The sequence below is a fragment of the Sinocyclocheilus grahami genome, unplaced genomic scaffold (genome assembly GCF_001515645.1).
Source record: "Sinocyclocheilus grahami isolate Dianchi unplaced genomic scaffold, SAMN03320097.WGS_v1.1 scaffold774.1, whole genome shotgun sequence".
Classification (NCBI taxonomy): Eukaryota; Metazoa; Chordata; class Actinopteri; order Cypriniformes; family Cyprinidae; genus Sinocyclocheilus; species Sinocyclocheilus grahami.
The window spans coordinates 106,952-119,465 of record NW_015505953.1 but is presented as its reverse complement, the minus strand read 5'-3'; the positions used below and the strand labels follow the sequence as shown (position 1 = coordinate 119,465).

The 12,514-nt window shown below is 37.3% G+C and overlaps 1 protein-coding gene across 3 annotated transcripts in view; it reads right to left on the bottom strand.

The window, feature by feature from the left end:
• Nucleotides 1–726: 726 nt before the first annotated feature.
• The window catches only part of LOC107561474 (RCC1 and BTB domain-containing protein 2-like), a 46,377-nt gene continuing 34,589 nt past the window's right edge, over nucleotides 727–12,514 (bottom strand). For 2 of the 3 annotated variants that reach the window (XM_016245930.1, XM_016245929.1), the window contains 4 exons: nucleotides 10,552–10,678; nucleotides 5,831–5,970; nucleotides 5,463–5,593; nucleotides 727–1,876 (listed from right to left, as the gene is read on the bottom strand). In XM_016245930.1, the coding sequence (XP_016101416.1) occupies nucleotides 1,736–1,876; nucleotides 5,463–5,593; nucleotides 5,831–5,970; nucleotides 10,552–10,678 (539 nt within the window). In that variant the 3' untranslated portion in view covers nucleotides 727–1,735. Of the gene's footprint in view, nucleotides 1,934–5,462; nucleotides 5,594–5,830; nucleotides 5,971–10,551; nucleotides 10,679–12,514 lie in introns of all 3 variants that reach the window. The other variant, XM_016245931.1, reaches the window with a different exon arrangement.

Here is a 12,514-nt window from a genome sequence, read left to right as displayed (position 1 = left end):
GATCACAAATGCAGACATGGTTTTATGTTTACGCAGCGCAATGCAACGCGTAAAAAGACAGTATAAGTCATTATAATCCATAATTATGTCCCCACTGGATGCAACGGATGCCTAGTTTATAATGGATTTTAATGTTTTGGTCTCGTAGCTCCGGCCGGACAGGGCATCACAGTATGGTAAGGGGCGTAACATTTCCGTCACACGCTTGAGGTATTCGGCCAATCACAACGTACTGGATAGACCTTAAGTCTTAAGTCCTTAAGACCTTAAGTAATAAACATTTCATTACACCAAATAATGTTCTTTTTAGCAACATTATATGACCCCTTTAAGTTACTGTAAACACCTGATTATATATATATATATATATTTATTGTTTCAAGTGCTATTTCAAGATTAGGTTGGTTGGCGGATGCTATAATAAGTGATAAAAAAATATCTGTCTGGAATCTCGATTAACTGTGGGTAATAAAGTATTTTGCTGGAAAGACATCAATAATGACAGAATATGGGCACATGATTAGTTTTGCATCAACACCACCAGACGGCACCATTTCCCAACTACCTGCAGGAACAAAAGCACTGAAGAAATGCCCGGCTCATATTTGACCCCAAATTTAAAAAAATTAAATTAAATTAAATCAATTCATAAATCAATAACATCTTGCTAAAATAAAATTTATTTTATTTTAATACTTTTTTTTAACAAATTAATGTTGATGTGTGTGTATATATATATATATATATATATGCATTGTTTATTATTAATATTGTTATTACATTCTTACAGTAATGGGAATTGGGGAAAATTTAAATGTCCTGCAACCAGGTTTTCCTTTATGCAAAATGTCTTTATTTTTTCTCTTTTCACTATGGGGTGAAATATGGTCTGGACTGTTCCCCAGAGAGTTTTTGTGAGATTCACCCGAACACTCGTGTTAGTGCTTATAAAAAAATATGACATTGACAGACATTGACCTTTCTGACAAATTCAAAATAATACTGCTACACAGAAAGAGCGCAAACATAACAGAAGTATATGACATTAGTTGGATCTGTAAATTGTAAATGCTACATTTAAAAATAATGCTATACCACTATAATGACATATTATGGTGTAAAGTTTCTTCTGATGCATGAAAAAAAAAAAATGAAATCATAATATCCTATGACACAGGTTTATCTTTGAAACCCCACAGGAAGTTCGGCTGTTGGCCTGCTTTATAAAGGCCATCATGACAATAATGGATGTATATGAGATGGACAACGTGTTTGGCTGACTAACTTTCCAATCTGTTATATATATAAAATATATTGCAAATTAATATGGTCTTGACCAAAAACAATAGTTCAGTAACAGAAAAGCAACTCTTTCTCCATCAACCATCTCCTACATGAGATGGTCTTCCCTTTTGCTTATGCACAGATGAATCCCTTGCTCATAAAGCACCTCAGAGGTGTTTCTTTTTGTTTAGCTATTTCAATACAATCTTTTCAGACTTGTCTGGTCCCTTTGAATCCAGTCTTGAATTCTTCCGCTTAAATAGGGCTTCAGATGGTCATGTAATTTAAAGGCACTGGGACCCAGAAGGCAACCAGTGCAGTGGCCTTTCCCACTTCTTCACACGCGAACCACAGGAATTTGGCTCCTCTAACTCCACATCTGAGGTATTTGAGAACTTGCCTAGATGTTGCAGAGCCAAAGCAGAATACCTCTTTCGACTATATCTTTCTGTTAGTTCTTGAAGGCCCCGTAGCGGCTGGCTTTGCTGATGAAGTTCTTCAGCAGATCGTGGTCCATGTCAGCGAAGGCCTGTGTCTGAGTGACAGCTGTCAGGTGGTTAACGCAAAACTTGAAACAGAACTCTTCCAGATCCTGCACATGAAGAGTGGACGGACTGATTCAATGAGAAAGAGAAGTACCACCAAAGACCTACAGAATAATATATGAAACCGCAAATGTATGCACATGTTTAGGGCTCTGTTCCAAAACTTAGTGAGCTGCCTAACTAGACAGCATTTTTAGACAATGTATGTGTGCTATCTTTAGTTACAGTGCTATCTTAGGGTAGATGTCACACTAGATCCTTTGGTGTGGACCCAAGTCAGAGGTCACTTCTTTTGGTTTTCTGGGGCCAGGTTCACAAAAGTCTTCTTAAGATAAATTCCAATAAGTTCATAAGAATTTTTCAAGAATTGCACTTAAAACCATTCTTAAGTTCTCAAATATTTTAAGAAAATCTTATTTTTTTTCCCTTAGGAAGAAAATTACAAGCTTTAGTGTTATGTGATTGTATGGAGACTCCTGCTTAAGATTCCCTAAACAAACTCGATGGAAAATACCCCATCTTTTTTGGTACTGCCTGCAGATTAACGTAATAATCATAGTAAGTAGAAAATAGCAGTAAAAAACAAACAAACATAAGAATGTTTCGTGAATCTGGCCCGGTGTCGTTAGCTTAGCAATATGCTAACATCAAACTGTGAATGTTAGTCAAGTCTTCTCTGAACTTCAAGTGAGCTATTTTAACCAATCCTTGTCTTAGACAAATATTGGTTATTAGAGAATCTTATTAGAGTATAAAGTCATTCGCTTAGCAATATGTATTACTATATGTGTATTATATAAGCTATTTCACCTAATATTTGTGCTGGTCTTTTCCTACTTTTTAAAGAGTATAAAGTCATTAGCTTAGTAACACATTAACATCAAACTATACTGTACGGTAGCAATATGATAACATCAAAATCTAGTAAATAAACCATGAATGTTGGTCATGTCTACTGTATAGGGCTGTCAAAATGGCTGAAAACTAAATTCGAATTTTGTACTTAAATATGATAATTTTAATTATATTAAAATTTAAAATGCATAATTTCAGTTAGGGTAAAGAAAAGCTTCTGGCTTCTCTCCTGAGGCCACAAGAGGGCGCATAATGTTTAAAATAATGTTTATTAACCAATTATAATTAAGATGCTTAACTATAAACAAAACAGCATAATGTATGCATAGTTTAATACAAAAGGCAGAAAGCCAATCACAAAGAGTACATTTTTCCATTTAAAAAAACAAGTTTTGTCAAAGTTGAACTTGCATTAATTTTACATGGCTTTCTAAACATGCGGCTCTTTTGTGCGAGACGCGAGTGCAACGGTGATAGATGTCCCTCTAGAAAATGCACGAAATAAGCGTTCTGTGTGAATGGCTTGGTTTCAGTTTTGACGTAAACAAGATCTTCTCCGCACTGATGTTCTCTTTTTTTTTTAGCAATATTTGTAATTAACAAGGCAGGAGCGCCACATCTAGTGGCTTCAACTGGACAGGATAACAAAAACATTATAATGCAACGACACTTACATCGTCATCGCATCTCGTGCGCCACTGATAAGGCTGCCTCCTTAACGCACACCTAGAATGTGGATTTTTATTTTAAAGTCAACGAATATTCGAAATTTTATTTTATTTTTTGACAGCCCTACTCCTGTGTGCTTCATGTTGAGTATGAAGTCGTTAGCTTAGCAATACACTAAGATCTAATTCTGTTGAATGAATTGTGATTATTCTTCGCATTTTTATTAGTGTATTAAGTGCTTAGCAATATGTTAGTCAAGTGTCTTGTGTATTTCACATCTTCTTCATATATACAGTATCTCACAGAAGTGAGTACACCCCTCACATTTTTGTAAATATTTTATTATATCTTTTCATGTGACAACACTGAAGAAATGACACTTTGCTACAATGTAAAGTAGTGAGTGTACAGCTTGTATAACAGTGTAAATTTGCTGTCCCCTCAAAATAACTCCACACACAGCCATTAATGTCTAAACCGCTGGCCACAAAAGTGAGTACACCCCTAAGTGAAAATGTCCAAATTGGGCCCAATTAGCCATTTTCTCTCCCCGGTGTCATGGGACTCAGTGTTACTAGTAGGGTTGGGTACCGAAACCCGGTACCAATATAGCACCATAGTACATATACCCATGTAACCGGTATGTACTAGAACCGAATCCGAACGCAGATTTCGGTGTCATGCCTGAGCGATCAATTGAAATATTTGTCCTCTGGTTCTCCGAAACGGACGTAAGAAACATCATCGCATGTGAAAAATTATTTCCCGACTGAGAAAATGCACATGACCTTAAGTCAGAAAGCTCTAATAATACAAATCCAACACATCTTTGTAGTAACGAGAGTGTCCATGTTGTTTTCACATTCCGACTTAAAAGCACAACTTGGGAAATGAGAGCATCAGAGGAGCACGTGAATGCAGTAATTACACTTGCTCGGATGGCAGCAGGTAGCCTTCCGTTAACTAAGCTAAGCATGCTTAAATTAAAATGCCTAAAGCTAAACCTCCCTTGTATTCACATTTCTAAACCTGTTGTCCAACAAAAGAGAACATTATAAAATGTTTACTCCACAACAGCAGTCAAATGCTTCCTTTTGTGATCTGATGAGGCTTCTTGTCACAGAATGAGGCAGAAAATGTTCTATATGCTACTTTAAAAAGAATACATCGATTAGCAATAGATTATAAATTAGGGTGACACATACTCTCTTTTCTCTTTTCCCCGGACATGTCCTCTTTTTGGACCTACAAAAATGCGTCCTGCCGGGATTTCTTAATTGCCCAAAATATCCGGGATTCGGCTGTCTTCTTAATCCCACTCCCGCTGAATCTCTGACCATTGCCTCCTGCTCCCGCAACATGTGTTGAGCTCCTGCGATTTTCGTGTCCACTCCTTTAAACATTCTAATATTGTGTATAATTTTGGCGCATCAGGGAGCCGCTCTCAGGATGCGGTGTATTTAAATATTTTTGAATGAGCGTTTGCTGTTTACTTTCACTTTCGCGATCACACGCACTGTGTAAAGGGAGCACATCTTACAAGATCAGATATTTGTCAATGAGCTCAGAATCTGTTGAGCAGCAAATACTCCAGCATGGTCTTGTCAGTCATCTCTCTTTATTCTCGACCTGTGATCAGTCAAAGCTGACTCCGGTAGCTCTTGTTGGATGCAGGGTTGCCAAGTCCGCGTTTTTTCCACAGAATTGGGCTACTTTTAAACTGTTGCCATGGGTTGATTTTCCCAACTTTGGGCCCAATTTGGACATTTTCACTTAGGGGTTTACTCACTTTTGTGGCCAGCGGTTTAGACATTAATGGCTGTGTGTCGAGTTATTTTGAGGGGACAGCAAATTTACACTGTTATACAAGCTGTACACTCACTTTACATTGTAGCAAAGTGTCATTTCTTCAGTGTTGTCACATGAAAAGATATAATAAAATATTTACAAAAATGTGAGGGGTGTACTCACTTCTGTGAGATACTGTATATATTTTTTGAGTATTTAGTTGTTAGCTTAGCAACAAGCTAATGTTAATCTCACTAACATTTGGAACAGGACCTGTATTTAACTGAATGGATGACTGAATGTTTGAGTGTGCATACTCACCCGTGCTTCATACTTGACAGCAGCTGAAAACAGTGTTATAGCATTCTCCTCTGTGATGCCTCTCTTGATGGTCTCCTGGCAAAGTCTTTTCAGACGACTCTCACGGTAGTACGTGGACAAATCCAGAAGACCTTTCCAATTCAATGATCATAGGACCATAAACATCAACCAACATCAATCAGAAAATTTTACATTCAAGTGCTGCTCTACAGGGTAATTAACAAGTTTTTCGATGCGTCATGTTGGACTCTATCTATATCTATTTCAAACAGGTATATATTTGTGGATTAAAAAAAAAAAAGAATACAAAATTCAGCCCAGATCACGGATGTTACAGTGATCTAGCAGTCATGACCAGTGCGATTTACCAATGGCATCCTCAGGTGGGAGGTTGATGGTATCAGTATACAGGTACTCCAGAAATGCGCGATACACCAGATAAGAGAACTGATGAATCTCTATGGTCTCTTCATCGGTCTCGTTCAGCAATGCTCGGAAATGCTCACACCTATCAACACAACCACAAAATGATACATGTTTTTAATGCCATTCATTTCTTTTATTTAAAGTTCTATTTATTGCAATTAAAAAAAAATTAACCAGCTTTTAGCTCAGAAGAATCATTTGTTCACAAATATGAAGTGTATGCATGTTGTTAGAACACAATATTCTTAGTTCAGGCCAGTGGATCAGGTTTTTACTTGTTCAGCCAAAATTTTCACTGGCCCCACCACTAACTTGTTACGACCAGTGAAATTTCACATACCTCGATTAATTCTAAATTTTAAGATACAGCAGCAAAAAGTAACACTAGCCTACCTAATATAACGTTCAAACATCACTAAAAACAAGTAAACGGTCAGTAACAAAACAAGAAGAAATAAATTACAAGAAATATCACAACTAAATATAATAAATCAAACATACGGGGTAGCTTACATTTCATCTGTAGACCAGTACATCAAGTTCAGGCTTATGAATGACACCAGTGAGAATAAAAGAGTCACAGGAAAGTTTTCATTTCTGAAACCGTGACAGGCTTCCATGAATGAAATCTAGCATGTTGTGAAGTGTCATCCGTAGCTTGAATGACTGGTCTGCATACAGGTTGGTCTGTTCAACAATGTTCTGTATCATTACATCAGAAAATAACAACTCAATATAGTCAATTGGTTGTTCTGGATCAAAAGCTGTAGCATCACTGACAGGCCCAGGATTTTCAGTGAAGGGAAGGTCTTTTGGCTTCCAGTTAATTTCATGCCACACAAGATTACCAAGTTCAAGAGCCACAGCTGTATGGTTCACAGTGGCCCTTGCTTAGTCACCAGCAGCACAATATTGACATATTTGACCCATACTTGAATTTCATCATTATGATTATTCAACAGCGTGGTAAATGTGCACAAAGAGAGGAATCTATTTTTGACCATTTTCTTATTTTGTCTTAGCTCTATCCCTTTGGCAAGTGGGAACTGAGAACGAGACTGGTCATAAACCCCTCATCTCCATGTCCAAAGTATGCAGGCTAAACTGTCACTGTCCACATGTAGACAAACAGGTGCCCTGCATTCTCATCCAAATTGACGGGATATCAGTCTATCCCTGGCATGTCCACAATTAGAAATTTCAGTGTCAGCACAGGCATCTCCCTCATTGGCTACTTCAACTCAATCAGATTCACAATTATCAAAAAAATTAATGATGGCTGTCCAAGTCTATAAACAGGTCCAATGCTTGACCAGTCATTTACAGTGCATCAGGAAAGTATTCACAGCGCTTCACTTTTTCCACATTTTTTGTTATGTTACAGACTTTACAGGATTAAATTCATTATTGTCCTCAAAATTCTACAAACAATAACCCATAATGACAATGTGAAAGAAGTTTGTTTGAAATCTCTGCAAATTTATATATATATATATATAAAAAAAAAACTGTTTCCACTGATCATCCTTGAGACGTTTCTACAACTTGATTAGAGTCCACCTGTAGTAAATTCAGTTGATTGGACATGATTTGGAAAGGCACACACACCTGTCTATATGCAGTCCCACAGTTAACAGTGCATGTTAGAGCAAAAATCAAGCCATGAAGTCAAAGGAATTGTCTGTAGACCTACGAGACAGGATTGTATCAAGGCACAGATCTGGGGAAGGGTACAGAAAAATTTCTGCAGCACTGAAGGTCCCAATGAGCACAAATAGAAGAAGTTTGGAACCACCAGGACTCTTTCTAGAGCAGGCCACCCGGCCAAACTGAGCGATCGGGGGAGAAGGGCCTTAGTCAGGGAGGTGACCAAGAACCCGAAGGTCACTCTGAGAGAGCTCCAGCATTTCTCTGTGGAGAGAGAACCTTCCAGAAGAATAACCTTCTCTGCAGCACTCCACCAATCAGGCCTGTATGGTAGAGTGGGCAGACGGAAGCCACTCCTCGGTAAAAGGCACATGACTGGTCTGATGAAACAAACATTGAACTAGAGGTCTGCTGTTTAGCCCCGCTCCCGCAAGGTTCTATTCCGCACCCCCCCGCTCCCGCTATATATATATATATATATATTCACATTTAAATTTCCGCTACTGAATGAAAGAGAGATAGGCTGACAAATAAGTGTATTCTGCACAAAATTTTATGTTATTTTATTCGTTTTGTTAAGTCTTGAATTTATTGACTTTGACTTGAACTTATATGAATTATCTTAAGACACAAAATTAGTTTAATATTTTATGCAACAGTAGGAAGAAAAAAAAAAGTGTCAGAAAATAAAAATGTTATACAAAATTTTTATTATTTTTATTCGTCTTGTCAGGATACAATTTAACATCGACAACACAACAGGAAAAAAAGTGTTGCAAAGAGAAAAAAAATTATGTAGGTTGTAAAAATTTTTTAAAAAAAATAGCCTATTAGCTATTTTTATTCGTCTTGTCAAAATACTAAATTCGTTTGACATTTTTCTGTTAACATAGTAGGAAAAGTGTCGCAGATTAAAGTAAATAAATATGACATCTTTCATTTAAAATTATAGGCCAAGCAAAATATAAACAAAACCGAGTTGAACGTCCTTCAAGGACAGCACATCCACACTTTGCTCCATCCTTATTCTGCTCTCACTCAACGACAACCTGCCTGTTCCGTCTGAGGGCTGTATATTTACCACAGGTACAGCCTGCTCTGAGCATCGTTATGAACATGCTGCGCACAGACCCCATGACGTTAAAGCATGCGTGCAGCGTGTGCATAACAGTCCTGAGTGCAAGCTGTACTGGTGGTCAATAAGAATAAAGCACAGATATGCTGTTCTAAATGGGCGTCGGGAATGGGATATTGTTAGACCGCCCGCTCCCGTTCAAATTACACCAGAGTTACCGACTGCTACGTTTTATTCAGGAATTTAATCTGACCTCAGTGCAGACCTCTACATTGAACTCTTTGGCCTGAATGGCTGGAGGAAACCAGGCACCGCTCATCACCTGGCCAATACTATCCCTACAGTGAAGCATGGTGCTGGCAGCATCATGCTCTGGGGATGTTTTTCAGGAACTGGGAGACTAGTCAGGATCGAGGGAAAGTTGAATGCAGCAATGTACAGAGACATTCTGCTCCAGAGCTCTCTGGACTTCAGACTGGGGCGAAGGTTCATCTTCCAACAGGACAACGACCCTAAGCACACAGCCAAGATGATAAAGGAGTCCTTGAGTGGCCCAGCCAGAGCCCAGACTTGAACCCAAGTGAATATCTCTGGAGAGATCAGAAAATGGCTCCCCATCCAACCTGATGGAGCTTGAGAGGTCCTGCAAAGAAGAATGGGAGAAACTGCCCAAAAATAGGTGTGCTAAGCTTGTAGCATCATACTCAAAAAGACTTCATTTTATAATAAATTTGTAAAGATTTCAAACAAACTACTTTCACGTTGTCATTATGGGGTATTGTTTGTAGAATTTTGAGGAAAATAATGAATTTAATCCATATTGGAATAAGGCTGTAACATAAAATGTGGAAAAAATGAGGCGCTGTGAATACTTTCCGGATGCACCGTACCTCTGCATGGGCAACATTTTTCTAGGTGATATTTTGATACATTCTCTCCACTCCGTCCCGTTTGCGCAGATCATTTTATTTTCAAGCATTTTGGATTATGAAGTTCTGTACTATTTCAGAAGATGCCTAAGAGCACAATGTACCAAATAAAAGTGAAAACATGCCGGAATTGCCAGAAAAACTTATCAATGGCAGGGAAAGAGTTAAACATCAACGCTGCATGTTCAAGTCAAGTCAATACTGTTGCATGTTTTACAGTCTCCTGGAATAAATAAATATATTTATATATGGGGCAGGATTAAGGGATCTAAAATATGGTCATGCAGAATAAAGCATTAATAAGTGCTTTAAAAGTACAAATAAACAGCCAATATGCAAGTAAAATGCATGCAAATAAGCAACTAGTCAATAGTGTGAATTGGTCCTTAAAGTGCTACCATACATATATAGAATTTATACAGTTTAAAGTCGGCCCATATATAATTACATAATTATTCAAAACAGTTTGAAGAGGAAATATTTATTAAAAAAAACTAGGGTACTATTTGTATTCTAATAGATTATATAATTTTGCATGTAAATGTTTCCTTTTTATTAAGGAAAAACACATTCTTTTACGAACTCTAAACTAAAAGTTTCATTGCGCCCCTGAAGCTCTTTTGGAAAAAGGAAGGGTCAAGCTCTGCTCTAATAGGATACAGAAAATATGTTTCACAATATTAACAGTGTCTGTAGAGAAACAAAGAGTAATACTTACACAACCGCCCATCTATACATGAACAAGAATGTGTCTGCACATGTTCGTGTCAAAAGAGTTCAGCTGCCGAGTTTTAAATTAAACATGGGAATGACACCAGTGGGGAAAACCCCAATCTTTCGTTGATTATTCAGAGATTATTTTCAGATGCTGTTTACATACCTGAGGAAAAACTCAGGTTAAGAGGAAGGCAGAATGGCACAAACCATTTTTACTTTATATACACAAAATAGGGCTAAAAACAGTGAAAAAGACTTTAGAGATGCTGCTACTTGATTGCAGGTTTCAATTTACCTGATTTTAAGAAGGGCTTTGTGCACATGAATACACTTCCCATCAACCAGGAACTTTAAGTCAGAGATTTCTGGGCTGTCGAACTCTCGCTTTAGCGACTGGGCAACAGTCAGGTAGTCATCTCCATCTAACGAGCAGAAAAGAGCCCAAAAATAATACATTATTTGTTTAAAGCAACATTCTCTCAAAGTGAAGCAGTAGGTTTCCAAGTGTAAAAACAAAATGAATGTTTTGTCATTATTGTATTGCACTAAGAAGTACTGTACAAATTACAGTAAAATCGCATATTTTGGCCCATAGAAAGTCACATTTGACAGTAAAGCATTGATTTTGAGTTATTCTTAATTACCAAATTTGGTCTAGGTTTAAGAACCTTTGGTCCACCCCAGAGAGAGATGGGAGACATGACCACAATCCAATTTTTTTTTTCATGATAGGGATTATACATTAAGTATATTTTGTTGGATATAGGGTTGCTATGATGTTAAGATTTTAAATACCAGTGAAAATTCACAATTGTTGATAGCAATTTTGGTACCACAGCAGAAGCTAATACTAGGCAAGGGGTAGGCAAGTTCGGTCCTAGAGAGCTGCAGTCCTACAGAGTTCAGCTCCAACCCTGAAAAAAAAAACCCTCACCTGCCTATAGCCTTAGTAATCCTGAAGACATTGATTAGCTAGTTCAGGTGTGTTTGGTTAGGGTTGGAGCTGAACTCTGCAGGACTGCAGCTCTCTAGGACCAAACTTGCCTACCCCTGTACTAGGCTAATAAAAGTAAAAAAAAAAAGGCCTCAAATGACTATTGAAGACAAGAACAGTCAATAATACAACACAATACAATACAATACAATACAATACAAAAAAACAAAAACAAAAAAACTGAAGAAATGACAAACAGAAGAAATGTAATAGAAAAAAATTAAATGCTTTAAATTTAACAGATTACTACAGAAACTGAATAAAGTAATGACATGCAAAATACAACCGCATAGTTTTCACTGTATGAATTAAACTTACATTGACCCTTATAATGCTGAGTGATGAGTGATCGTCTTTGTCTTTTGTTGTCTGAGTAACGTTAATTACAGTCAGCAGCAGGTATATTAGGTAGTTCCTATGTAGTATATGGGAAGTTCGATTCTTTTTTTGCCATACTGGTTCTTTCGGACAATTTGTTTCAATTAATCAAGCAATGATGCAAATTGTTTCTGGTAATCACTCAATGATGCCACACATAAGCAATTCTATTATTAAAGCACCCAATAATGACATAAAATGCTGATGATTTACATGTCTAAATCAGATAGGCCACATACAGAGTGCAGCTTAATTTGGTTGTCAATTCACCTTTTAGTGCTTAATCCTGTTCTCTATACACATAGTTCAGTAAATTACGGGAGTGACAACTGCATTCTACAGCAAAAATGACTAACGAAAAAATTCAGGTAGTGATAGCCACATTTACAGAAATTCTATGCAGTGTGTACGGAACCGAACAACTAGACTTCAAACACGAATCAGCATTGGCTTCTGTACGTGCGGTGCAAGAAATCACAAGAATACGTTTTGACTCATTAGTGTTGCCATATCTTGGTAGGAAAAAAAACCCCCAGACAGACAGACAGACACACACAAATAACAAGCCCATACTAAACTAAATTCCAAACTCATCTTAAATAAGCCACATACCAAAACATAGCGACCTGCACCTGCTTACTTTTATGAGCAAAGCCCAAACAAGCCAAAACTTCTATTTTGCCATTTCGTCTCATAGCATGCACAGAAAGAGTTCTCAATTGTATACAGAATGCGGCACTAATCAAATGATCGTATACTCATAACTGTTGGAAGACAAAATCTAAATTTAAACAAATTCAATTTATCGCACAGCCCTACCACACTTCTAAAAAAATATTCAGATACAGAAATTTCAGGAACAAAAACAAATATATATATATATATA